The 27,576-nt window shown below is 42.6% G+C and overlaps 1 protein-coding gene across 4 annotated transcripts; it reads left to right on the top strand.

The window, feature by feature from the left end:
• Nucleotides 1–5,338: 5,338 nt before the first annotated feature.
• Nucleotides 5,339–26,283, top strand: LOC116835024 (gamma-glutamyl hydrolase-like). Of its 4 annotated transcripts, none has more exons than XM_032797477.2 (9): nucleotides 5,339–5,786; nucleotides 8,222–8,336; nucleotides 11,811–11,861; nucleotides 16,793–16,877; nucleotides 19,005–19,143; nucleotides 19,879–19,985; nucleotides 20,074–20,164; nucleotides 21,644–21,781; nucleotides 23,443–26,283. In XM_032797477.2, exons 1-9 carry the CDS (start codon nucleotides 5,657–5,659, stop codon nucleotides 23,562–23,564), a joined length of 978 nt encoding a protein of 325 aa, XP_032653368.2. In that variant the 5' UTR covers nucleotides 5,339–5,656; the 3' UTR covers nucleotides 23,565–26,283. The 4 variants fall into 4 exon arrangements, with proteins under 4 accessions (XP_032653368.2, XP_074919157.1, XP_074919159.1 ...); XM_075063056.1 differs by lacking the exon at nucleotides 8,222–8,336 and adding an exon at nucleotides 14,929–16,147 and having other exon boundaries at nucleotides 5,702–5,786; XM_075063058.1 differs by lacking the exon at nucleotides 5,339–5,786 and adding an exon at nucleotides 14,929–16,147 and having other exon boundaries at nucleotides 8,318–8,336.
• The last annotated feature ends 1,293 nt before the right edge of the window (nucleotides 26,284–27,576 follow it).

Genomic DNA, 27,576 nt, shown 5'->3' with positions numbered 1-27,576 from the left:
TCTGTAATCTAGATGGTAAATATAACAGGGTCTTTCAGCTTATAGATAATAGAGAAAAAGCTTTCTCCAGCAGAAATACAATTTAAAATACTTTCAGCCAAATACACATTAAAACTCCACCAGCCAGATACACAGTTGCAAATACAGAAACAATCAAAAGACTATAACTGCCTGTCTACTCAATACTTACTATTCTGAATATATAAGAGACTGTAGCAGGGAGATTGGCAGAAACCTGGTTGCACCTCTAGTCCCTTCCAGGACTCAGAGAGAACAAAGCAAACCCCCAAACCCACAAACAAAGGCTTCCCTTCAACGAGATTTGAAAGTATCTTGTTTCCTGATTGGTCCTCTGGTCAGGTGTTGCAGGTCACTGTTTGTTAACCCTTTACAGGTAAAAGAGACATTAACCCTTAGCTATCTGTTTATGACAGCTGTTCTTTACTTAAGGCTTGGAGTGACTCCACAATCAAGCCCTTACACTACAGTAGCACCTAAAATGTGCTGTAAAGACACAGAGGGAAGGCAGTCCCTATCCCCAAAATATTACAACCTAAAGAGATTTAAAATGACACATGAAAGGTGGGGAGAGGAGATATAGCATACCGAGCGGCTGGGGTGATGATGACCATGCCTTTTTGGCTACATAGTTACTTGAGTATATTTATATTTATCTCTCTCTTCTCCCTTTTGCCATCTGTCTCTGGTACAACCCTTCCTCCTGCTTTTTCCTTCCATAGTATAGACCTTGGGCTGAATGTAGTAGCATTAACAAGCAATAAATGCTGGTATAGGGTACACAATTATTAACTCCCTTCGGCATTCCAGCTACAGTATTTGACTTTGTGAACTGATTACCCATTAAAGTCAATGAGAATTGTGCCATAGGCTTCAATAGGATAAAGATTTGGACCACTGCAAAGAATTATGTCATTTTATGTTAAGTACTTGCCATTAGTGACCCCTTAATCTCCTAGCAGCAGAGTAAAACAAGAAAAAAGATGAGTTTAATTCACTGTGGTCCTTCGGATATTACACCAAGGGGGACTGGAAAGCTACATATAGAATTTTTGGCTGAGATGTAGAGAGAGGAACACTTGAGAGTTTCATGAACTATGTTTCTGGCCTTCACACAGGCCCAATTCATCAAAGCGTTTTTAACATATTCATAAGTCCCATTTAAACATGGACTGCTGAATTGAGACCATTATACCTGTAGTAGGAAGAGGGTCTGAAACATAAGCCCCTGTATTAGAGGCCCGGTATGAGGCCTGAGCAAAACTTTGCTGATATAAAGCAAAATTGTGTGCAAGAGGCAGGCCCGGCTCACAGAATCGGCAAGAACTGGGCTAATGCTGCAGAAATATACATTCCTAAGTATAGTAACTCCTCACTTAATGGTGTAATTATGTTCCTAAAAAATGTGACATTATGCGAAATGATGTTAAGTGAATCCAATTTCCCCATAAGAATGAATGTAAATAGCGGGGGTTAGGTTCCGGGGAATTTTTTTTGCCAGACAAAATATATTATGTACATATACAGTATAAGTTTTAAGCAATTTTTAAAAAACAGTTTAATATTGTACATGAAGGGTTAAAATCCATGTGCATTTTATATAACAACCTGGTCTATGGATTGTGCCAGCTCTTCCTCAAATCCAAAGTCCAGAGTCTGGTCAAGAGACGAGAGGCCTAGCAAATAGTGATTCGTTAAGAGAAAGCTGGGGTAAACAAATAATCTTGTTTTGCTAAAATAGGCCTGGGCAACAAATTGCCAGGTGTAGGAGCTAAGAACTAAATAATTGTGTCTTATTCAGAGTTGCAAATTGAACAAAGGATCCTTGTTCCTCCTGTGTCAGTCTCTTCTATAGGGAACGTTCTTCCCACAGATCCAACCTTGAGTTTCTGAAAATTGGCACAAGTCAGTATAAGATATGGCATCCTTCCACCTCCCTTTTCAGGTACCAATGCCTGCCTTAAGACATAAAGGAGACAATCTTTATTGCCATATACTTTCACTGTTTCTTTGCTTTAACCCCTAGGAATGTACCTGGGTAGACAATCAAAGGAGTTGCTCCATTCCTATGGACCCCAAATCAGAATTCAACATATATATTTTATACTAATAACATTTTATCAAAGTGTTATGGGCGGAGACATTATGTAACTGTTTAACCATTGGCTACATAATGTCTCCGCCCATGGAGACATCTGCAAAACCTATCCCGGGGTGTGGAACTGCCTACTTCGTCACCTTCCCCCCACTCACGGAAAATCTATATATTCTATTGTAATCAATTGATTGACAGTGTCTCTGAGCCTAATAAGCAAGGTGACACTCCGCCAGTGCAGTGTGTAATAAACTTCTATGCTTGGCCTCTACATGGTGTGGATTTATGTCCTTCAGTACACAGCACTGAATGATTGTGAAGCCTGGTTGAGATGGTGGAGTAGGAGGATGGAATATTTCCCAGAGAATGTCTTGCTGCTAATGAGGAACTAGCACTTGGCTGAGTCCTCAAGGGTTAATATGTTGTTAATGTAGGCTCACACTCTATAAGGCAGCATGGACTGAGGCAGGAGGGAGGAAATACAATAGATGCAGGGCAGTAGCTGCAAACACTTATCTACAAAAACTGAACATGATGATGAGCCCACACTATCCAGCTGGAGCGCACCACTCCCTCCTCCTGACAGCACATGCACTGTTGCACAGGTGCTGACTTTCCAAAGTGCTGGGAGGGGTGTGTATGTGTGTGTAAAAGAGAGATGCATTGCCCCTTTAAGTACACTGACTCCACTTCAAGTACATTGCCCTTCTATACAGATTAGACAGTTCAGACAGGAAGCCCTTTTTGTCCCTGAGCCCTGTCCCCCTCCTCTGTTTTGTGGAGGGGGGTACAGAGTGGGGGAAGGGGTAGGAGCAGCGGGACATCCGGATAAAAACACCCCTCTCCCCCTTCCTCTAGCAAGTAGGAAGCTCCTGGGAGCAGCTACAGGGCAGAGGACAGGGCAGGAGCAGCAAGGCAGTGGGAGGAGGGACAGCTGAACTGCTGTTGGGTAGCTGCCAAGCCACATACCTTACAGGGAATTTAGGAGTGCTGATGGGGGGGAGGCTGCTGCCTCCCAGTTCTAATCCCCACAAGGAGGGGCTGCTCTTCCAGAGAATCCTGCAAGCAGTGGACAAAGCAAGCAGCTGCCAAACAACACTATAAGGGAGCATTGCACAACTTTAAATGAGCATGTTCCCTAATAGATCAGCAACATAACAATGTTAACCGGGACAGTGTTAAGTGAGGAGTTACTGTAGAGCTAAGCATAAGAATATATACACAAACACATTTGAGAAAGGTGGTACTAGAACATCTGGATACCAGCACATCCCCCAAAGATAACAGAAACACACTGACCCATCCTAAAGATAAGGTCAGGATGACAGCATGCTGGATAGAGATGTTTTGACTGAACTAATATGTACAAGATAATGGGTGGCATCCAAATACATCAGAGGATGTCACCTAGTTATGTTAGGAATAATACATAACTTGTTTGTATCTGTGTACAAAGAGGTATCTCAGAGGGACTGTCTTTGGGCACCCAAGGGGGGAATGGAAAGTCCACCATTCACTGAGCTGCGTCTATTGTGACAGGCATACATGTGCTACTGTAATTGTAGACATTGATCCGGGGAGCTGGGACTGTGCTTCATTAACAATAAACTGGACCAAGCACCTTCTCACCTTAAAGGATTTTGTGGTCATTAGGCGGTTGGCTTGAGGTCTGCCGTGCCAGCTGTCAGTGCAGAGCTAGGAGAGCACACAGGGAGAACACACACATACAGCCGAACATCTAACAGCACCCATTGAACTCACATGGACATTGCTGACTTCACTGGGCATTGTAGCAACCCTTCAGTGTGGTATTATTACTGATCCCTCTTACCTTGGGTGGTTTTGTCATTTACTTCAAAGGGCACAGGCTCAGTCCAATTGCCTTAGTACTGTGGTTTATTTATTGTTTCTCTTTTTCTGTGTGAGTATGGTGTTTCATATCTGTATTGGCAAAATATCTTTTTAAAAACACAAAAGGAAGCAAAGAAAAAAATAGTAAACAAATGTAGCCCAGAGCTTTGCTGGAGACACTGGCAGTGCATGCAGCATTAGCAGCTAATATATTATGCACTGTTACTCAGTGTGGTACACTTTTAATCTGGCAAAGTGAAAGTGGCAGCCCGTGAACAACATGTTAGATTTCACAGCTGTGTTCTTAGGCTGCATTCAGGGTTTGTTGACAACAAAGGCAACAACCGCACTTTCAACTACAACCAAAGAACAATATGTTTGCATTTGTGCATTTGGAGTTTACCTGAGTGCACCCACTTTGAGGGGACGAAAAGAGACACAGAGAAACCACAATCCTTTAAAGAAGAGCTTGCTATTTTTAATTCTTGAACTGGAGCTAAGTTTAACAGCTCATCCAGTTGAGAAAGCACAGAGATGCCTTAGGTCAGTGGTTCTCAAACTAGGGCGACCGCTTGTTCAGGGAAAGCCCAAGGTGGGCCGGCTGGTTTGTTTATCTGCTGTGTTGCAGGTTCGGCCAATCGCAGCTCCCACTAGCCACGATTCACTGCTTCAGGCCAATGGGGGCTGCAGGAAGCAGCAGCCATCACGTCCCTCGGCCTGCACCGCTTCCTGCAGTCCCCATTGGCCTGGAGCGGCGAACTGCGGCCAATGGGAGCCGCAACTGGCCAAACCTGCGGACGCAGCAGGTAAACAAAGTGGCCCTGCGCCCCAGAGGCTTTCTCTGAACAAGCAGCAGCCCTAGTTTAAGAATGACTGCCTTAGATCAGTGGTTCTCAAACTTTTGTACTAGTGACCCCTTTCACATAGAAAGCCTCTGAGTGCGACCTCCTCTTATAAATTAAAAACACTTTTTAGATATTTAAAACCATTATAAATGCTGGAAGCAAAGCCGGGTTTGGGGTGGAGGCTGACAGTTCACCACTCCTCATGTAAGAAGCTTGTGACCCCCCCCCAGGGGGTCCGTATCCCCAGTTTGAGAACCCCTGCCTTAGAGCTGTATGCCCCGATGACAGAATTCCTGAACGTGCAAACCCTTTCCACACAGATCTACAATAACAATACACTAGGAAAGAGCCAGAAAACAATACAATACAAAAGTGGGCCAAAGAGTTGTGTGTGCAAGAAGTGAGGGAGCCTCTGACACAATGACTATTGCCCGCTTGTCCTCACAGGATAACGGAGTGAGCCAGCAATGCCCCTGCCGCAGGACAGCCCGTGGTAGCAGCACACCTGGGAGGAGCCAGCCAGCAGGAAGGGCGTGGAGTGGCCCAAGCACTGGGACACCTCAAGCTCTCTGCTCTCCTGTTTACACCTGCTCTTCCCCCGGCTGAAGCTCATCTCACCATCCGCTGGGCCTGCCCAGCTTGCCCCGGGGCTCTGATTGCCTGGCCCCGTGGTTTCGGGCACATGGGAAGGCCATATTGTCCCTTCCCGCGGAGCCCCACAGCGGAACTACGTTTCCCAGGGTGCAGCGCGTAGCCCGGGGAAGGCGGTGCCCGCTCTACAGCAAGGGCGGTGCGCTCGGGGCACCGCTGCGCTGTACAGCCGCAGAGCCAGTGCGGCGCGGGAGCCATGTTGCGCTACTCCGGGCCCCGCTCCCCGCCGGGAGTCTGCATCCTGCTGCTGCTCATCTGCGCCAATGCTCTGGCCTCCGTGGTGTCGCGCAGCCGCCAGGGGGGCAGCAACGAGAGACCCATCATTGGTAAGAAGCGCAGGGGCAGGGAGCGAGGGCGCGGCGGGCACCGGGAGAGCCCCTGCTGCTGCGTGCGGGAGCAGTGTGCCCCTGTACGCAGCGAGGGAGAGCAGCACACGCCTTTGTAGCCAGTAGGCGAGAGGAGGGAGCAGAGGGTGGCTAACTAAGGCAGGTGTTAACACGAGAGGGTCAGTTGAGGGAACGCATTAAAATAAGGTTAAAATACCTTCTCCTTCCTCCAAAACTTCTCCCTCCCCGCTCTGACACCTCTGTGGGGAGGGCGGTGTTGACATCCTGCGTGCAAAGCTTCATTGTGTCAAGAAGGGGCTATCTTTTCACTGCCTACCCGTCTGTTAGGATGCTGTCAGTCTCAGCAATAACAGTATAGCCTGCGCTGACCCATCAGGTGTAAGACTATTCACCTGTATCCATCCAGTGTGCTTATATACTTCCTCTGCTGTAGGATCTGAGCACCTCATCATCTTTTAAAGCAGTGTTTCTCAACCTTTTTGATATCAGGGGCTGGCTTGCTGCCTTCCTAAACTATCAGGGAGATCTCTGGGACCAGCGCCAGACCTGTCATTGAGAAACACTGTTTTAGGATAGGTCTACACTGTCATGTAAGTCAATATAACTTACCTCACTCAGGAATGTGAAAAAGCCACCTTCCTGAGCGGCATCAGTTACAACGACCTTAGCACTGTCCACACTCACTGGTGGTATGTCAGCACGAGAGGCTTGCCTGATGACATACCTTCCAAGGCCTTGCGTGGATGTGGAGTAATTATGCTGATGAGAGAGAGCTCTCCGTTCGCCATAGAATATCTTCACCAGATGTGCAGCTGCACTGATGTAGTGCTTCTAGTGTAGACTAGCCCTACTAGAGTATTTATCTTCAGAATACCCGAGAGCTAAGGAAGTACAGTTATCTTCTTCTTACAGATGGGGAACTGAGGCACAGAGACACTCAGGATTCCCCTCCCCGCACCTGCCCTCACAACTTTTTCAGAAAAGCCCCTCTGCTCCCTTTTGAAGTAAGAACAGGTGTTGATTTTGTTTTTAAAGTTTCCTTTTCCAGAGCTGGTTTGTTTATTACCAGGTCGAGCTATCCATAGGTCAGCTGGCTTTGCTTTCCATGTGTGAAGTAAATTGTGAACAGTTAGTCAGCAAAATTATTTTTTTCACTTTCACTGTTTCCAGAAGCTGTGATACAGTAAGTCTTGGCACAATTGCACAATAGTCTAGACAATGGTCTAATGCAGTGTTCTGGTCTGGCTATGTGCTGCGTAATGGATATTTAGAAAATGTCCAAGTATCTTTGTGTAAATCCTCATGAAAAGGTATTGTCTAAGGCAAGGCCCAATCCTGCAGACATACAGGTGCTTAACTTGAAGCACATAAATCGTGATTTTAATGGAACTACTCGCATGCTTAAAGTTAAGTACAAGAGTAAGTGGTTTTGAAGGACTAGAGCCTAAAATGTTATGAGTTCTAGAATTATAAATGGACTTTATTGTAGGTTTTTGTATGGCTAATGTTTAAGATATGGGTTTTAGTATCTCAGGTGTTTTTGTTTTTGAAAATAGAAATAACTTGTGAAAATGAAAAATTCTAAAACACTGCCTGCCACCACAAAATAGCCTGCAACAGATTCATTAGATGTACAGTAAATAAATAGCCTATGTTGCCTGTCTTCTCAACTCTGATACAGGCAAGTCTCATCTTAGATGGGGTTCTGTTCCACGGTTAGCGCGTAAAGCGAAAACCGCGTATAGTGAAACACTCATTGAGTTAAATGGCGGGTGGAATTGCCCGCACTACAGAAGCAGTTTTTATATTGTTGTTTTTTCTTTTTTTCCTCTGTTTTTGCTGACTGCGCAAAGCTGAATTCGCGCATGTTAAATGTGCCTAAGAGGCGACTTGCCTGTACACATAACTTATGTCCCAATATTGCAATCCAATCTGTGTTGATGAGACTGACCTCTTATGGAATTCTCTTGATTCTATGGGACTCTGTGTGGGCCCATTGGTCCAACTACAGGGATTAGGCTGCAAAGTCCGGGATTTGATTTTAAACTCTTTGGAGCTGGGACCTTATCTTTAAAGTGCCCTGATAACTAAAGATACTTTAGTTATGCTCTAAACAAATTAAATATAGAAAATATGTTTATAAAAAGTTGTGAAACTAATCTAACATGGCAGAGAATTTAAAGTCAAACTGTTAAAATGGTTATATTTGATACCCCATTACTAAGCAAGCTTGTTTGCTTATTATTCCAATTTTCTCATAGTTCTTGGTAAATCATTAAGTATAATACTACTCAGTGTAGTGTATGAATCAAATCAGTTAGTGAAAGGAATGAGAGTTTTAATTTAACTTGCCTTCTTCTGGACTATAACTAATTTGTATAGCAGCAATCCTGTCTGTTTTCTGGACACTGTAGGGATATTGGCACAGGAGTGTGACTTTGCAAGTTTCCATAGATATGGAAGTTCCTACATTGCTGCTTCGTATGTGAAGTTCCTAGAATCTGCTGGTGCACGAGTTGTGCCAATAAGGTAGGCTCCCATATAGTTACAGGTGGGTGGTAATTCCAAACTTTTTGTACTGCATAAATACCTAACCTTGAAGTGCTTAATGCGCAAGTGCTGACTCACTTTGTACTTTTAGTTCCTCACAGACTAAAGAAGGTGCACAGCAGTTTGCAAGGTCTCTAGGAATGGAGGCTAGACTCACAGCAAGCTGGTGCCTGCCAATGCAGTGTATTAACAGTGTTTCTTCATCTTCAGACTTAACATATATACCAGTTGCTAGCTGGAGTCTGTGAAGTTTCCAAATACATGCTGTTGCTTTCAGGGCCATATATTGCCATGTGTACTTAAATAATGCTAGGACTCAGGAAACGGAGGGAGACTGCCACTAGTGCTTGAAGTGTCCAGATCTGATTCCCCTCATACTCTGGCTCACTAACTACTACCACAAAGAGCTCTATGTTTTGCAACTATTCTAGGTTCTGAATCAAAGTAACGTTCTGGCTTATACAGGCAGTAGGCTGATGCCAGAAAGAACACTTTGTGGCCAACGGTAAAAGGTAAAACTATAACAGCAAATACAGTATTAGTAGGAATTAAAATAGTAATTAGATGCTGATGCAAACCATGATCACAACCAAGTGTAAAACCTGCATGAAATCACTCTTCATAGCCAATGTTTTGATGATCCCATTGGTCTTCCCCAGCTTTCTGAATCTCTGTGGGACTTTGATCTGAGAATCTGAGGCAAAATGTGCTGCTTGTCCACAGAGACTGGCTCTTAGCTAAAAAGGTGGATTGGCCAAATTGAGAAAGCTAGGGCTGTGAATGTGGCAGGTGATAGTCAGAGTGTGTGTTTAACAGGTGGGCAGGGCCGGCGCTTCCATTTCGGTGACCTAGGTGGTTGCCTAGGGCGCCAGGATTTGGGATGGCGGCAGACTGCTCCGGTGGACCTGCCACAGGCGTGCCTGCGGACGGTCCGCTGGTCCCGTGGCTCCGGTGGAGCATCCACAGAGACGCCTGTGGCAGGTCCACCGGAGCCACGGGACCAGTGGACTGTCCGCAGGAATGCCTGCGGCAGGTCCACCGGAGCTGCAGGACCAGCGAGCCGGCCCTGCGCCTAGGGCGCCAAAAACCCTCGCGCTGCTCCTGCAGGTGGGGCAATTCTGACCTTGCTAATACAGGTGTAAATCAGGAGTAACTACTCTTAAGTCTGTAAACTATAAAACCTGTGTGAGCATGGAATAAGATCTCATGTTTATAAATCACTGTTAATCATATACTCACATGGCTGCCCTATGCCCCTGCGCCAGCTCTGGCACCATGGCTCCAAAGGAGACACACCAACAGAGGTTGTTCCCAAAGCCTTATGGATTGATGTGAGGGACCATGCAGACTGTATTGTCTCTTTTTTTTTTTTTTTTTAATTCTTTGAGGCTGGCAGGTGTAGAGACAGGATTAAGAAGTTGGTGTAACCCCCACTTCTTTGTGAAAAGGGTGAGGTCTGCATGAAGACAGTCGCACCCATGCATGGCTGTAGGGAAGGGGTGGGGAACCTTTTTTCTGTCGGGGCACTGATACACAATAAAAATCAGTCACAGGCCAGGCACAGCCCTGTGGGAGTGGGGGTGGGTGGGGCAGAGGCTCAGGGCTTCCCCTAGGCTCCGGGGTGGGTCCAGAAAAGAGGGATTCATGGTGTGGGAGCAGGCTCTGGGCTGAGGCAGGTGTGTGGGAGGGGGTGAGGGCTCCAACTGGGGGTGTGGGCTCTGGGGTGGGGCTGGGGATGAGGGCTTTGGGGTGCTTGAGAGGGCTCTGGGCCAGGGCCAAGGGCTTTGGAGTGCAGGAATGGGCTCAGGGCTGGGGCAGGGGGTTGGGGTGTGGGTGGGGGCTCTTGGAGGGAGTTAGGGTGTGGGAGGGGGCTCAGGGCTGGGGTAGGAGGTTGGGGTGCAGGAGGGAGTGTGGGGTGTGGGTTCTGGGAGCAGGAAGGGATTCCGACCTGCTGCAGAGAGTTCAGGGTGCAGACTCCAGCCAGGCAGCGCTTACGTTAGGTGACTCCTGATTGGCAGTGCAGTGGGGCTAAGGCAGGCTCCCTTCCTGCGCTGGCTCTGTGCTGCTCTCAGAAGCAGCCACCATGTCCGTCCCCTAGGCGGAGGGGCCGGGGGCTCTGCGCGGTAGACACTGCCTGCACTCACAGGTCCTGCCCCCGTGGTTCCCATTGGCTGTGGTTCCCACCCAGTGGGAGCTGCAGAGATGGTGCTGGGGCAGGTGCAGCGTGCAGAGTTTCCCTGATTGCACTCTGCTCCTAGTGGAAGCAGAGACATGTTGGTCGCTTCTGGGAGCTGTGCGGAGGTGACTGGACATTTAATAGCCTGGCAACCCTCCCCCTGCAGCAGGGTGAACAGCGCTTGCCCCATGGGGGGCTGCCAAAGCTCGGGGCTTCCGGCCCTTGGCACAGAGACTAGTTGTGGGCCAGATGAAATGAAGCAGCGGGCTGAATCTGGCCCACAGGCTGGAGGTTCTCCACCCCTGGTCTAGGGGGTATGAACTGGCCCAGTCTGACTCCCTGAAGAGTAAGTGTCCATTCATAGAAATTTAAGGCTGGAAGGGACCTCAGGAGGTCATCTAGTCCCCGCCCCCACGGAGGCAGGACTAGGTAAACCTAGACCATTCCTGACAGGTGTTTATCCAACCTGCTCTTAAAAACCTGTAATTATGGGGATTCCACAACCTCTACTGAAAGCATATTTCAGCATTTAATTATCCTTATAGTTAGAGAGTTTTTCCTAATATCTAACCTAAATCTTGCCTGCTTGCTTGTTCTACCTTCAGTGGCCATGGAGAACAATTGATCATCATCCTATTTATAACAGCCATTAGCATATTTGAAAACTAATATTAGGTCACTTCTTTTCTCAGTAGTAGTCATACACAGGTTTTCTAACCTCATAGGTCAGGTTTCTAAATCTTCTATCATTTTTGTTGCTCTCCTTTGGACTCTCCAATTTGTCTATATTTCTCCAAAAGTGTGGCACCCAGAACTGGACCCAGTACTCCAGCTGAGGTCTCACCAGCACCACGTAGAGCAGGACAATTACCTCCTGTGACTTACATATGACACTCCTGTTAATACATATCAGAATATTAGCTTTTTATAGCTGCATCACGTTGTTGCCTCATATTCAATTTCTGGTCCACTGAAACCCCGACCTCCTTTTTACACTGCTGCCACCTAGCCAGTTATTCCATATTTTGTAGTTGTACACTCTTCATAGACTACCAGAAGAGTAAGGTACCATTCATAGCAGTGGGAGGCGGAGTGGGGATGGGGCAGATTTTGGCCTTTAGTGACCTAGAACTACTCTCTTCCTTAGTTTTCATACATGCTTTTTATACATTTTCCATGCCCATTGCAGATGGTTTGTATTAAGTATCTTGATATTTTAATAGTAAAATGTGATGACGTTTCAGACATACCTGTAACTGTCTTTGTTGGGATTTCAGACTAAATCGTTCAGAAGAAGAGTATGATAAGATTTTCCAGTCTATTAATGGGTAAGCTTTGAATATCAGTTTTCTGTTGAAATGAACAGATGTTATCAAAGCCACTGTTGTTTTACTGTTAAGTTCTTGGTTTTGCCTTTGGTGATTCCAGACTAAGATACTTCATTTCCCTTAGTAGAGAATCCAAGTGTAATCTTCTTTCTTGCAGGTGTGTGCATTAATCGTGATTAAAAAAAATCAATCACGATTAATCAGTTTTAATTGCATTTTTAAACAACAAATTTCAGTTGGTATTCTGTTATATATTTTGGATGTTTTTCTGCATTTTCAAAATACTGATTTCAATGACAACACAGACTACAAAGTGTATAGTGCTCAGTTATATTATTTTATCACAAATACTTGCACTGTAAAAATGATAAAAGAAATAGTATTTTTCAGTTAATCGCATACAAGTACTGTAGTGCAATCTCTTTATCATGAGAGTTCAGCTTAAAATGTAGATTTTTTTTGTTGTTGTTGTTGCATAACTGCACTCAAAACAATGTAAAACTTCAGAGCCTACAAGTCCACTCAGTCCTACTTCTTGTTCAGCCAATCGCTAAGAGAAACAAATTTGTTTACATTTATGGGAGATAATGCTGCCCACTTCTTAATTACAGTGTCACCTGAAAGAACAGGCATTCTCATGGCACTATTGTAGTCGGCATTGCAAGATATTTATGTGCCAGATGCGCTAAAGATATGTCCCTTCATGCTTCGGCAGCCGTTTCAGAGGACATGCTTCCATGCTGATGATGCTTGTTTGAAAAAAAAAAAAAAAAGAAAAGAACAGAAAAAGTATTAATTAAATTTGTGACTGAATTCCTTGGGGGAGAATTGTATGTCTCCTGCTCTGTGTTCTACTTGCATTCTGCCATATATTTCATGTTATAGCAGTCTTGAATGATGTTGTTTGTTTTAAGAACACTTTCACTGCAAATTTGACAAAATGCAAAGAAGATACTAATGTGAAATTTCTAAATATAGCTAGGGCACTCAGCCCAAGGTTTAAGGATCTCAGGTGCCTTCTGAAACCTGAGAGGGATGAGGTGTGGAGCATGCTTTCAGAAGTCTTAAAAGAGCAACACTCTGATGAGGGAAACTACAGAACCCAAATCACCAAAAAAGAAAATCAACCTTCTGCTGGTGGCATCTAACTGAGATGATGAAAATGAACATGTGTCGGTCTGCACTGCTTTGGATTGTTATCAAGCAAAACCTGTCATCAGCATGGACGTATGTCCTCTAGAATGGTGGCTGAAGACGAAGGGACATATTACCCGTAGGGAAACTCTGCGCCACGGCGCATGCACAGAATTAATGTTCCTTGCAGATTTCTTTGCTTCCCCCCAGAAAAATGACTTTCTGACAGGGAAGCAAAGGGAATCTGCAACAGTAGTCATGCACCAGTCCCTAGCCACACAGGTTCATCGTTTCAGGTAGCTATCAGAGAGGTAAATCACTGCAGGGCTGGGGACACCCAAGCCAGTGTCTCCTACCCTGAGCTGGCATCAGCTGTTAATCCTGGCTGGGCTGGAGGCAGGAGAGGACAGGACTTCCCCTGCCAGGAGTGGCTGGGGCAGTGTCTGACCCACCCCCAGAAACCTCCCCCAGATGCAGCATCCTCCCCTGCTTCCTGTCCCCCATCACTCCACAGCTGCGGAGGAGGGGTCACTGTATGGAGAGCTGCTCCCCCAAGGGCCCAACCCCAGTGCATCTGGACCTCCCATACCCAGACACCCACACCAAGCCTCACCCATACACCCAGAACCCCCTAGCCCTCCATACCTGAACCCCACCCTAATGAACCTCAACCCCTGCATCTGGAGCCTCCTGCATCCAGACCACCCACCACTGAGCTCCCTGCACTTAAACCCCCACTGTGATGAGCCCTACTCCCCTGAGCCTCCACATCCAGGTCCCCATGCCACTGACTCCCAGCTTGCTGCACCCAGACCCCCACCCCACCAAGCACCACTCCCCCAGCACCCAGACACCCTGCTGAGACCCCCATACCGAGACCTCTCCACTGAGCCCCAACCACTCTCACTTGGAAGCCCGTGCAGAGTCCCATCGCCCCTGCACCTAGAACCCCCTCAATGAGCCTCTGTGCATCCAAATCCCCCACACCTAGACCCCCATTGAACTGCCTGACCTAGATAGTCTCATACAGAATCCTCTCACCCCACACCTGGTCCCCCCACACTGAGCCCCTTCACGCTTGGATCCTGCCTGGTTGAGCCTGCCTGACCCAAACCTGGTGCAGGGCGCCAGGGCCCCAGAGTGTTTCTGGGACAGGCCCAGGCCTTGTGCAGTGTCAGGATTGGGTGCAGCCTTGCCACTGAGTCCATGTCCCGGAGGTGAGGGGTCAAGAAGCTGCAGGGTGATCCCCACCATCATACAGCTGTTAGCTTGTGTTCCCCCCTGCTATGCTGGAGCCTCTTCATTTATTTACAGACAAAACTTGCAGAATTTTAAAACACTGTGTACAGAATTTTTTAATTTTTTTGTCACAGAATGCCCTCAGGAGTAATATATGAAGCTTTAGCGCATCTGCCATGTAAATATCTTGTGACACCAGCTACAACAGTGCCATGCGACCGCCTGTTCTCACTTTCAGGTGACATTGTAAACAAGAAGTGGGCAGTGTTATTGTCTGCAAATTTAAATTTGTCTGAGTGATTGGCTGAACAGGAAGTAGGGACTGATTGGACTTGTAGGGTCTAAAGCTTTACATTGCTTTATTTTTGAATTTTTTTTGTGCATAATTTTACATTTCTAAGTTCAACTGTCATGATAAAGTGATTGCACTACAGTACTTATGAGGTGAATTGAAGAATACAATTTTTTTGTTTTTTTATAGTGCAAATATTTGTAATAAAAATAAATATAAAGTGAGCACTGTAGACTTTGTATTCTGTGTTATAATTTAAATCAATATATTTGAAAATGTAGAAAACATCCAAAAATATTTAAATAAATGGTATTCTATTATTGTTTAACAGCATGGACAATTGTGTGATTAATCAGTAAATATTTTAAATCATGTGATTAATTTTTTTTAATTGCTTGACAGCCCTACTTATTTTGGCACTCCTTTCTGCCTGTGTGCAGGCTGATGGAGCAGTATTTGAATGGAAGCCAGGAGCCCACTTACTGACAACACAAGAACCGTGAATCTCCTTTCAGTGACGGCCTTCATTTTGCCAAAGTTATTTCACAGTCCTTGCAGCTTGCCTACTCATTGTTCCCCTCTTTACTCCTCTGTCTCCTCTTCCAACTCTCTCCATGGTTCTTCTACCCTTCTTGTCTTTCTCTCCCACTTCCTTCTTGAAACTTTTTCTTGCTCCACTCAACTCACGCCTTATGATACTGTGTCAACTGAGGGTCTGATTCTGCCACCCTTACTCAGGTTGAATTATTCTTTACTCCATGAATAGTTTCCATGGGATTTCTTGTGGAGTAAGATGTGACTCAACGTGAGTAAAGGTGACAGTGCTAGGTCCTTAGATTGCAGATTGTTTGTGACAAGGACAATGTTTTTATGTTCTGTAGAATGCCACACTTGCATTTTGGGCTAGATGGTGCAGTAGAACCATAGAGTTAAAAACGCCTCAGGAATGGAGATTGTAACTCTGAAATATTAGTAACTCTCAACAAAGTGCTATGGTTGTTCTTTCAAAAGCTTACAACTGAACACTGACTTAATATGTAGAAGAAAAATGCTTTAAAGCTTTATTATGTAGAAGAAAAATGCTGCTTTTAACCATCGTAATTTAAATGAAACAAGCACAGAAACAGTTTCTTTACCTTGTCAAATCTTTTTTAAACTTTCCTTTTATATTTTTAGTAGTTTGTTTAACACAGTACTGTACATATTTGCTTTTTTATTATTGTTATCTTTGCTACTATCTAATTGTGTACGTCCAGTTCCAAAAGAGGTGTGTGTTTAACCTATCAGTTCGTAACTCTGGTATTTGTAATTCTGAGGTTCTACTGTGAATTCATCTTCTGTCCTGTGTAAATGGGCATATCTGACTGGCTATTGGAGAGGGCAGAGTCAAGTCTTTTTCCACTCTTTATCCTCTTGCCACCCAGGGTATGTCTACCCTACCCGCCGGATTGGTGGGCAGCAATCGATCCAGCAGGGATCAATTTATTGTGTCTAGTCTAGATGCGATAAATCGACCCCCGAGCGCTCTCCTGTTGACTCTTGTACCCCAGTTCGGCGAGAGGCACAGGCAGAGTCGACGGGGGAGCGCCAGCAGTCCACTCACTGCAGTGAAGACACCACAGTAAGTTGATCTAAGTATGTCAACTTTAGTCAAGTTATTCACTTAGCTGAAATTGCATAATTTAGATCGATTCCCCCCCACACCCCCCGCAGTGTAGACCAGGGCCCAGATACTTGCAAACGGGAGTAGTGGTCAAGTAGCTGCTGCTTACCTTTCATCCCCACCCGTATGTGATCAGAGCTGCAATCTTAGGAGGGCTGCACAAGTGTGTAAGGGTGGGCCATACCCTGTCTTGCTGCCCTCTTCTACGGGCTGTGAGATTCTGAATCTCTATGTAAATAATAGATAAAATCAGTAAAAGAAAGTAACTTCATCCACTGAATCATAATATGAAGCTTTGGATCAGAATGCTACATGTGGCCTTTTATCTTGTAAGGCTTGTATGTTTTAGCTTCAGGTTCTTCTCACTCTGAAAATATTATCTTTAGTTATTATCAGCAGGTCCCACACCCCCCCCCCCTTTTTTTTTTTTTTTTAAAGTGTTGGAATTTACTGTAGCACATAGACATTGTGATCATATGGTTTGGTGTTTGTCTCCAGTGAATTTAGGCCTCAGGGTTCTTATCAGCCCTGTCCAGGTTTACACATTATATTATGCCTAGAGCTGTAGTTATTTACATGTAATAATACTTTGTTGTTTTTCAGGGTACTCTTCCCAGGAGGTGGTGTTGATCTTAAGACCTCAGAATATTCGCGGATTGCTAGGATATTTTACAACAAGGCACTAACGGTAAAGGAAAAAATGTTCTGGTTATTGTCAGTGTTCAGGGACCAAAATGGGAGGCTTATATTTGGACATCTGTAACTAGAGTGCAGTATATTCCTGTAAGCCTGTTAATAAGCAACTGAGTGTTGGTATGTGTGTGTAAGAAATCATCTAATAGCTTTAGATGCAGGTCTGAACTGAACACCTCTAAATTTCAGAAAATTAGAATCTGAACTTTAAGACCTATCACCAAATAATTTAAGTGAAGTCAACTGTTTGTTTATTTGTACAATATTATTTGTAAAAATTTAGCTTAGTCACTCTTATTGCCAACACTTACACAACCTTTCTTGGTATCTAGTGTATTTTTTTTTTTTTAAGAAGCAGAAGTGTTGCTTCTATGTGGTGCTCAATACTAACAGACGCCAAGATTTTCAGGAGTCTGGGTGAGTGCTTAGCCCTTTCTGAAAATCAGGCCCCTTTAAAGTGTTTCAAGTTGAGCACCCATCTTTGTTCATGGGCATTGCCATCTCGTTATCATAGACACTAATATTTGCAAAGACTTGCTTACCTTTATGCAGTATAAGTAGTCCCATTTACCTCAATGAAACTATGCATAATGCATGTAAGTTAAGCATGTAAGTAAGCGTGGAGGATTGGGGCCACAGTGTCTGGTTGGGGCACCATTACACCAAACAATATGATGAAATTGCACAAATATTTCTCAGCAACTCAGTAAATTGCTTGTCATCACTTTATATATAGAGTTTGAGGAAAAATCTTATTAGACTTGCTGTATGTAATCAAGATAATTGAAATTTTAGAAAGTAATTTCCAGTTCTTTATAGATGTCCCTTCCTGCATGCTTTTCTCTATTTTACTCCTGAAATTGTGTGCTCTGAACTGCAGCCTTTGAGACTTAATTAATACTATAAAATACTGATACATTTTGTAAGTGCAGTGTGAGTTGTAAAAGTCAAGGTGATGTTTGTATTTATGAAGATGATTGGAATTTCTACTGTTCTTTTAAATTCACATCAGTGTCTTTTCTCACTTTGCCTCATCAAATTCAAAATAAGAGGTTACTTGGTGTGTCTGTGTTTTTAAATTACATGTACACACCAGGGGTGAAATCCTAGACCCATTGAAGTCAATGGCAAAACTCCTATTGACTTAAATGAGGCAAGAATTTCATTGAAGATTTTTTTTCTGTTTATAAATTAAAAAAAAAAAATTACAGACTTTAATGCTGTTAAATATGTGGTTAGTCTCTATGCTGCATTTTTAGGCTCAGCAAAAGTAAGGGGAGTCTATGTTAAGGGCTTGATTATAATTTCACTTAAATGGATGTAACTCCTTTGACATTAGTTACTCCTCATTTGCATCAGAGTAAGTGAGAGGAGTAGCAAGCCTAGCATATCTAGCACTTACATGGCAGATGGCTAGAAAGATACTGTAATGCTTTTGGGGCTTCTTTGTAAAGATATTTTATGTATCAGTTGTTTACTATAGGAGTAAATATCAGTGCATTTTTACTGTCACAGTATCAGGGCTACAGTTAAGATAGAGGTGGCACTTTCTCTCTAAGCCCCAAGTTTCAGTTGCTTAGCTCTTCCCAGACAAATAGCTTTTGAGTAATAACTTCTCAAGTTGGGTCACAACCCAGAAATGAATTTGTTTTAGAAAGAAATTAAGGAAATGCACTGAGCCATCACAAAAAAAGACTGTTCTGGGGCAACAGAGCTTTTAAACCATGCTTATGGTGTAGAAATGCCACCTGCTTGCTGTCCAGATCCTCTCTGTTTGGAGCTGTGTGTGCTTCTTTAAGTTGAAGGTTTCATTCTGCTTTTGCTTAGCGCTTCTCTCCTTCTTTCCTTCCCCCAGTTTTGCCCTTAGCTCAGGTTTCACATCGGTTTCATTGTTTTTAAGATAACACTGCCACTTTCTATTTTACGTTGTTTGAAGTCCAAATTTCTCCTCCAGGAACCCGGGGCATAAAATTGCTGGCTATGCAAACATCAAGCACATAAAAGCGCTAGATGTTGCAGAAAAAATCCTATAGAAGTAAAAGGGATTTACAATTTGTACACTTTTACATAAATTACCATATGTGTTGATCCATTTCTTCATCTTTTGTTTCTTATTTTAAAGGCTAATGATAAAGGAGACTATTTTCCTGTATGGGGAACATGTCTGGGATATGAAGAGCTGACATACCTCACCAGTGGGGAGATTTTACTGACTTGGACTAATACTGAGGATTTTGCACTCCCATTGAACTTTACTACAGGTGAACAATCCTGTTACACTGCTAATGTAATTTGGATTCACAGGAATCTTTTTTTCTTGTAATAAACCAATATTTACGGTGGTTGATTTGAAATAGGCGACTAATGTTTTTATAATATTGATATTGTTACTTCTTTAAGAACACCGATAAAATTCTATAACTGAAAATTTAGAGGGTTAAGAGCAAGCTATTTGCAGATCATGAGCAAATGGAGAGAGGCCTGACCAAAATTATGGATCTGAAAAGCTATGAACTTTGGGAAAGTTTAGTCCTATAGCCATAATTTTGATCGAGCCCCATAACTCTGTAATGAGCTGAATGAAAAATCTGGATCCTTTATGTACTATAATATGTAGTATTGAAATCAGTGCAAAATGAAATTCAGCCCAGCATAAGTGTGGCAGAAGCTGGCTCTGAATGATGCTTTTTATGTTTTTTTTTCTCTAGCAGCAATAAGCAGGATTTCTTCCACTGATTTCAGAAATTAATCAATGGACTAAATCCTGTTGCCTTGCCTTATTTCGAAAAATTCTGCCGTTCGTAACTACACAGAGTAGTACCTCACCACACCATTGAAATTAATGGTAGAACATTACTACTCTAATGAATGTGAGCAAAGGAGGCAGAATTGGGCCCTCAGCAGGTCAGGGCTGCAGCATTTATCCCCACCCTAATAATGATGTTCCTTTGGCAGCCTGGTAGTGAGACTATTCCTTTTTGTCTTTTTTGTACAAGCTGCAAAAGACAGCAGGATGTTCAAGAATTTTCCAGATGACTTGTTGCAAAAACTTGCCACTGAGTCTTTGACAGCACACTTTCATCACTGGAGCCTCTCCATGCAGGTATTTGATCATTTGACTGAGAGAACCAAAATGAGTTTACTCTGTTCAATCTAAAAATAAAACATTTTTTTGCCACTTTTTAATGCAGAATTTCACACAGAATGCGAAGCTACGCAATTTCTATAAGGTTCTGACAACTAACACCCATGCAGACGTGGAGTTTATATCAACAATGGAAGGTAGTTATCAGTGTAACATGTAAACTGTGATGGGGTTTTGTGGGGTTGTTTTTGGTGGTGGTCAGGAGGAGGTTTGTTTTTTGTGTGGAAGATATTGAGCATGGTGGTGTTACTAATTTTAATGTTAGGATAAGGAGTTATTGTCAGCACTGCCTGCCTTGTTGTTGATTGGAATGTGTTCTGTCTGAAGATAACTTACACCTCTGCACTTTACTTCAGATGTGCATGTTTCAGAGTATGATTGTTCTCTCTTTCACCCCACTGCTCCACACCTAGATATGTTAGCACACTTTACCAAATGAAATATTTTCAGATCTGTGGGACAAGATGTGGAAACACCACTCCAGTTTCTGTAGCTTAAACCCCTCCTCAGTGCAACATATCTGGTCTGCACTTCCACTGCTGGCTGTCTACAGATATTGTCTCTCCATGTTGCTGTCTTATCCATGGTTGTAGTACAGGGAGAGCCATTCATGCTAGTGAGGTGCCAGCAGTATCCCCCATCCCTTTGGCTACAGTTCTGGTAATTGCTGTCTTCCAAAAGACTCCTGCATGGCCTGTGCCTTTACCTGGCATATTTAACTCCAGAAACATCTATTTTGATTCATTAGCGCAGTAGCAGACAACCTGCGGCCCAGGAGCTGCATGCTGCCCATCAGGGTAATCCGCTGGCAGGCCGCGAGACAGTTCTTCTACATTGACCGTCCACGGGCACAGCCGCCCACAGCTCCCAGTGGCCACGTTTCGCTGTTTCTGGCCAATGGGAACTGCAGGAAGCAGCAGCCCGGGAACAGTGAACCATGGCCACTGGAAGCTGCGGGTGGCTGTGCCTGCAGATGATCAATGTAAAAAAAACAAAACCAAAAAAAACTGTCTCGCGGCCTGCCAGTGGATTACCCTGACTTGCCACCCATGGGCCGCAGGTGCCCACCACTGCATTAGAGTATGCTAGAGAGAGAATTTTGTCATTTTTCTGCTAGAAGCTATACAGTAAGTGAAATGTATTGTGTAGTACTAAAGGTAGATAGTAACTGCAATTAACAACACTTCTAGGACTGTTGTTTTTTATAATGAAACAATTTCTTTTTCATTTTTTGTAAATACTGCAGCTAAAGCAATCAGATTACAATGGTGGAACAGTGACTTGCAGAAATTTGTTTGCACAGAATTAAACCCTTTTTCATTTAGCATCTTGCTATAACTTTTAATTTCTTATAATGTATAATTGACCAAACTATTTTTTAAATGTAAACATTATTGTTTTCGGGCTGAAATCTTGTATGTGAAGTTTTAGGTAGGAATACATTTTACATTTTACAAGCTGCTTAGGGCTTTTTGGTCCCATTATAGAAGTCACAAATTATATGTGAGATACAGTGAGATCTCTAGTAATGTGTTCATTGTAATAAAATTGTGCATGCCACAATTTAAGTGAAGGCCTAAATATTACATGCATTGATGGAAAATTTGTTTACACAGCACATAAATACCCAATTTATGGTGTCCAGTGGCATCCAGAGAAAAATCCTTTTGAATGGAAGAACTCATCAGGCATACCACATTCCGCATCAGCTATGAAAGTTGCATATTACGTAGCTGACTTCTTAGTGAATGAAGGTAAATAGTTATTTTTTCATTTATACTGATAGAATTCAGATTCAGAGAGAGAAAACAGTAAGAACATTCTTTGAGAGGAAAAAAGTCCCCCTTTCAAAGTGTCAAAATACTATAATTACGATCTATGAGCACACACTATGCAAGCTTTCAAGGCTTATTTAAAGAAGGAACATTGTAAATAGAATGGTTAAACAAAAGAAACAACAAAAGCCAAGTATTCTGATGGAAGCATACAAACTCTTTTCAGTAGAGAGTAATTTGCCAGGAGGAGTGTGTCGATTTTTAATTTGATATAAATGTTTGAGCAGACACGAAAAACCGATGAAACTTTAGAATTGTTAAGTCTGCACTCTAGGTAAACTTAAAACTCTTATTCACATCCCAGTCTCACTCTGCCTTGGGCAAAGTAGGTAGAATGAGATAATGAATGGAAGATTTTATTTCCAGAAGCTTTCTGAGTTTTGTTTTATTCAGGGTAATTGCAGTAGAGCGATTGACAAAAGTAAGTAGGAAATTGTCTCCAGGCTCAGAGAAAGACCAATACACTTCCCTCGTGCAGTGCAACAGGCAGTCCAGCCTAGCAGTGTCACTCTGCCTCTTGTGCCATACCACAAACTTTTCTGTGTTAATCCCTTAAGGTACAGTAACAACAAGGAATCTGGTGGCACCTTAAAGACTATCAGATTTACTTGGGCATAAGCTTTTGTGGGTAAAAACCCCACTTGTTCAGATGCATGGAATGAAAATTACAGATGCAGGCAGTACAATATTATACTGTCAGTATATTATTGTAATGCCTGCATCTGTAATTTTCACTCCCTGCATCTGAAGAAGTGTTTTGTTTTTTTTTACCCACAAAAATGTATGCCCAAATAAATCTTAGTTTTTAAGGTGCCACTGGACTCCTTGTTGTTTTTCTGGATCCAGACTAACATTGCTACCCCCTGATACTTAAGGTACAGTAGTTAATCCTCAAATATATCTCTACAGCCATTACTCCAGCTGGCTAAAAAAATTTCTGCAGCCCAGGAAGGGTCCTCAGACCACATTGACAACAATGCTATATAGGCCAACACTGCCTCCTGAACATTTTTTACATAGATCAGAATCCATTGTGCCTATTTCCTCCTGACCATAAAAATAAAATGCAGGGAAAGAAACAAAATATTTGCTGACTATTGGAGACTTATACTCAACATCTTTGAGTATTTAACAGCCAGTCCAGTGTGCTGAAACAGAATTTACTTTTCATCAATGATATTTCTTATGATTTCATGTTAATTTTAACATATGCCTAGTCCCAGATGCAAAAAATGGAATTGGTAGGATTTTGCTGTTCTTGCAAATACAGTCTTTCCCAACATTTTCATATCTGATAGGCTAGTATTGCAATATATTGGTGTTGCATGGGTCTCCAGTACTGCAAGAATCAAGTTTTTGGCAGCAGCGATTGCTCTTAAAAACTAACATATTCTTCCATGATAATAAAGTATCCTTATTACCAGTATCTTTGGAAAAGCTAGTTCCATAATATTCCTCACAAATTTAAATTATTACAGTACTGCTTACTATAATCTTCTATAGAATAAGTGATTTCACCAAAAAGATACTGTCATGGATGATGACAGTGAAGTAATCTGTTCTTTTAAAATGTTTTACAGCCCGGAAGAGCCTGCACCATTTTCCTAATGAGGATGAAGAGACCAAAGCATTGATTTACAATTATACCCCTGTTTTTACTGGTATATTTTCTCCATTTGAGCAAGTCTATTTTTTTGATTGAACATCCATCCCATAGTACAAGATAGCGATCTGTAAATAGAGTTGTTGGTTGCAAGTTTCGTAATTAAACCCATGTTGTGCATTGCAAGTGGCAGAAAGCCAAAATGCTTAGCTTACCTTGCAGTGATTTATCCTATGTTACCTCTGTAGAACTGGCCCATTAATCTGACAGATTTTCATTCAATTACATTATAATAGGCCTGGATCTCATTTTAATACCTGCTACAGAGAAATATATTTTACCTCCAGAGACGGCAACTTGATTGCACGTATAAATTTGAAACAAATCAGGTTAATTTAAAAAAATTGAGCAATACTTTTGGCCATATATTTGAAAGAAATGAGTTTACTTTTACAAAACATTGTGGGCTCTGTGATAACAAGTGGGTAGTTAAAAGATTTGACTTATAATTCTGTTCTCTTGGTCAGATTACAATACAATTAAAGGATGAAATAATCTTTCGATCTTGAGCTTGACAGATGTGTGCTTATGTAACCAAACTCTTGGCAGAGAAAATTTTGTCTTTTAGAAACACGACAAAATAATAGTTAAACATTATTGCAAACGGACATAAAGAAGTATATGCAGTATCATCTGTACCTTGTAGGACTTACATAGTGAAGGTGCAGTATTATGTAGGCATTGCACACATCAGTTAAAGTAAGTCGGTTTGGAGCGCACAGTTAAAACATTGATTCACCTCCTGCTCCCTTATTCAGTTTCACTGATTCCTTAAGAATCTGTTCCAAAGCACACTGAAGTCAGTGGAAAGATTTTGGATAGGCCTTGAATTAGTTTGCTTTATGAAAAAATAGGACTGACTAGATTTTTTAATGATAATATAATGTATAATTTGACTTTTGGTGAAATCTGTGAAATCCTGGCCCTATTGAAATTAAGGGGTGTTTTACCACTGACTTTAGTTGGGACAGGATTTTCATCCCCTTTTAAAGAACATTTTGATGTAATGGCTTTCAGAAATGTTACTAATAGGGATCCAGTCAGCAAAGCCTTTTACTGCTGATACAATGTAATGATTGAAATTATTAGGCAGCTGTATTTACTGTGTTTTTTTTCCTTTTGCTTTGCCATGCAACACATTTTACTTGAATTTAAGTAGCTCTTCTCAATTACTGAAAAGTTTGTTCAGTAGTTTTGTGATGTATCAAAATGGGAGGAAGATGAAGCAATGAGTTTCATTTCCCTTTTCTTCCACAGGCCCAAACCTCCCACTGAAATCAGTGGGAATAGCGTTTTAACCTCAGGTCTCCAGAATTGAAAGTTAGTAACACACAGCAGTTCCAGCACCACATCTGCAGTACAGGTGCAGAATTTATCAGGGCATTCAAGAGGGTGGCAGACTCCCTACTCACTATTCATGACCAGATAGGCCTGCTACAGTTTAGCCCTTAACAGAAAGGACTGGAAATGCATTCATTAATGTTGTATAAAGCAAAATTGTGATCTGTAACTACTGTCAATAATCCAGCCCAGTGCACTCACAAGCATGGTGCATTTTGGCTGTAAAATTCAGCATTTGTATTTCACTATTTCTAGCTATGATTTACAGTCAAACTGAGCAAAGCTTAATTAGCCTGGGACATTTTAGATTTCTTCTGTAAGTGCTTGACTACCCCAATTCAGCACAATACAATTTTGTGTTGTATTATGTATCTACTAGTAGCTGAAAGCCCATGCTATCACACAGGTGTAATTTTTAAAGACGTGTGGCTGAGAACTTAAAAATTGGATGGTAATGGAGCACTAATCCCAGTGATGATTCAACCTGTTGATATTCTAAACAAAAAGTACTTTCAGCCCTGTTTGTAGCTGTTTCCATCACTTCACATTGACTCAACAGACATTCTAGGCTTCAGAGTGACATACAGAACAAGTGACAATCCTGGACTCTCATATAGAATACTATGAGCCTGAGTCTCTTCTTATCCCAGTTTTGCATTAGTATAGTCTTGATTCCAATAGAGTGACTCCTGAGTCCTGGCTTACCAGTGTGAGAAATGACATTAGCACAACAGTTACTCCTGATTCTTTACTTACACCAGTCCGAGAAGACAATCAGGCTGTGTGTATACATACAGGCACAGCAGCTAAACTAATGACCAAATCCTGCAATTCTTAAGCAAACATCCCCAGAAGTTTTGCCTAGTAGGGCTTTTCTGCACCTAAAACTTACGTTGACCTACTTCATTGCTCAGGACTGTGAAAAATTTCATGAGCCATGCGATCTATTTAAGTTGACTTTACCCGCACTGTAGACTCAGCTAGGTTCATGAAAGAATTCTTCCATGGACCTAGCTACCACCTCTTGAGGGGGTTGATTTACTACAGTGACAGAAAAGCCCCTTCCATTGCTCTAGTAAGTGTCTCGACTACAGTGGTGTAGCTGTGCCACTGTAGTGTTTGTAGTGTAGACATACCCGAAGAGTTTGCCTATGTAAGGAATGCATGATTTAGCCCTAATATAGTGGAGACCAATCTGCAAGTGGAATTTCTGTTAACTTTACTGGTTGTGACCAGGGCCAAAGTGTGCAAATGCAAAGGGTAGCAGTGTTTGTAATATGAGTGAGATCACTGTATTTATTCATGAGTTTGGAAGTTTATTTCCTTGCTGTTTTGTTCTGCTTTATAAAGCAGCACTTCATTGAACTGATTGTATTAATGATTTCCTTTAATACTTGAAATAAAGTTTACACAAGCAGTTTTGTATCTTCCTTAAGAGATGTACACAGACTATTTAAAATGTATATATGTAAAGTCCTGGCTGCTTGACTCTCTGCCCAATCTTGATGTAGTCACAGAACAGAGCAGTCAGGAGGCTGGTCTAATCTGCACCAGTTGGCTGTGGTCCCCAGGCACCACCTGACAGCTGAGGATTGCTAGAATGCATCGCTTTCCAGCCACTCCTTTTTGCTCATCCATGACGGGCAGAAGAGGGTGGTACAAACTATGCCGGCTGCCTTTCTGTTCGGGACTGTCTCACACCTGTGGTAATTCAAGCTGGGGTCTTCCATCAATCTCTGCTCTCTTTGCAGTTCTCTGCCAGATCAGAGCAGACAATTTGTTTCTAATAATCAATCACAGCACTGAAAAATTAATACAATTATGGTGGAGTTTGTGTGGTTCCCAGAGAGTGTGTCTTTGTTGGCAGTCACAAACCTTGTTGAAGCTGGTAAGCATGATAGCTGCCTGTCATTCAGGCTAAATGAAGGAGGAATTAAATGCTCCTTTGTTTAGTGATAGTTGAAACAATAAAAGCAACTACCCAAATCACGGATCAGCATGGCAAGGATGGAGCAGGAGCTGATTCTTGAGGTCTGAGGGCTTTTGACTGGGGATTGCAGGCACAGGGCCTGTGTATTGTTTTGGTGGAGCTGTGTGTGTCTGTGAGGCAGAGGCAGCCAGAGGCAGCAGAAAACCAGGAGACCAGAAGAGCAGCACTGGTAAGCTGGCCCTGAGAGAAAGCCAAGAGAGTGCTAACTGGAAAGAGACAAGAACTGTGAGCAAAGCAACTCCTGTTACTTGATTCCTTATGTTCATGGAAATAAGAATTTGTGCACATTCTTTGTAAATAAAACAGGATTTTGTCTAAGAAATTCCAGATTCTATCATCAATTTCTCCTCCTAATGGAAACAATCTGCAAGACCTTGAAATGGCTAACTGCTCAAGAAAAGAGGTAATTTTAAAAAATATAAATTTTCCAATCTATAGGGTTGGTTCTTAATTACTTAGTGAATATATATAATAGCTCAGTTTTAAATACCTCACTATTTGCATTATTAAAGTACAGTTAAAGTGTGTTTCAGAATTTATGCAGGGACATGGGCAGATTGATACTGATCTGGAGAGAACAAGAGAAGCACTGGTAACGTGGCTGAGAGAATGCCAGAGAGAGCTTTTCTGGACAGAGTGCTAGCTGGAAAGAGGCTAGGAACTGTTAGCAAAGAAATTGCGTCATATTTGATACCTATTGTTTTCAGGGAAAGACGACTT

The sequence above is a fragment of the Chelonoidis abingdonii genome, chromosome 2 (assembly GCF_003597395.2).
Source record: "Chelonoidis abingdonii isolate Lonesome George chromosome 2, CheloAbing_2.0, whole genome shotgun sequence".
NCBI classification, from domain to species: Eukaryota; Metazoa; Chordata; order Testudines; family Testudinidae; genus Chelonoidis; species Chelonoidis abingdonii.
This window is presented reverse-complemented; position numbering and strand designations above follow the sequence as displayed.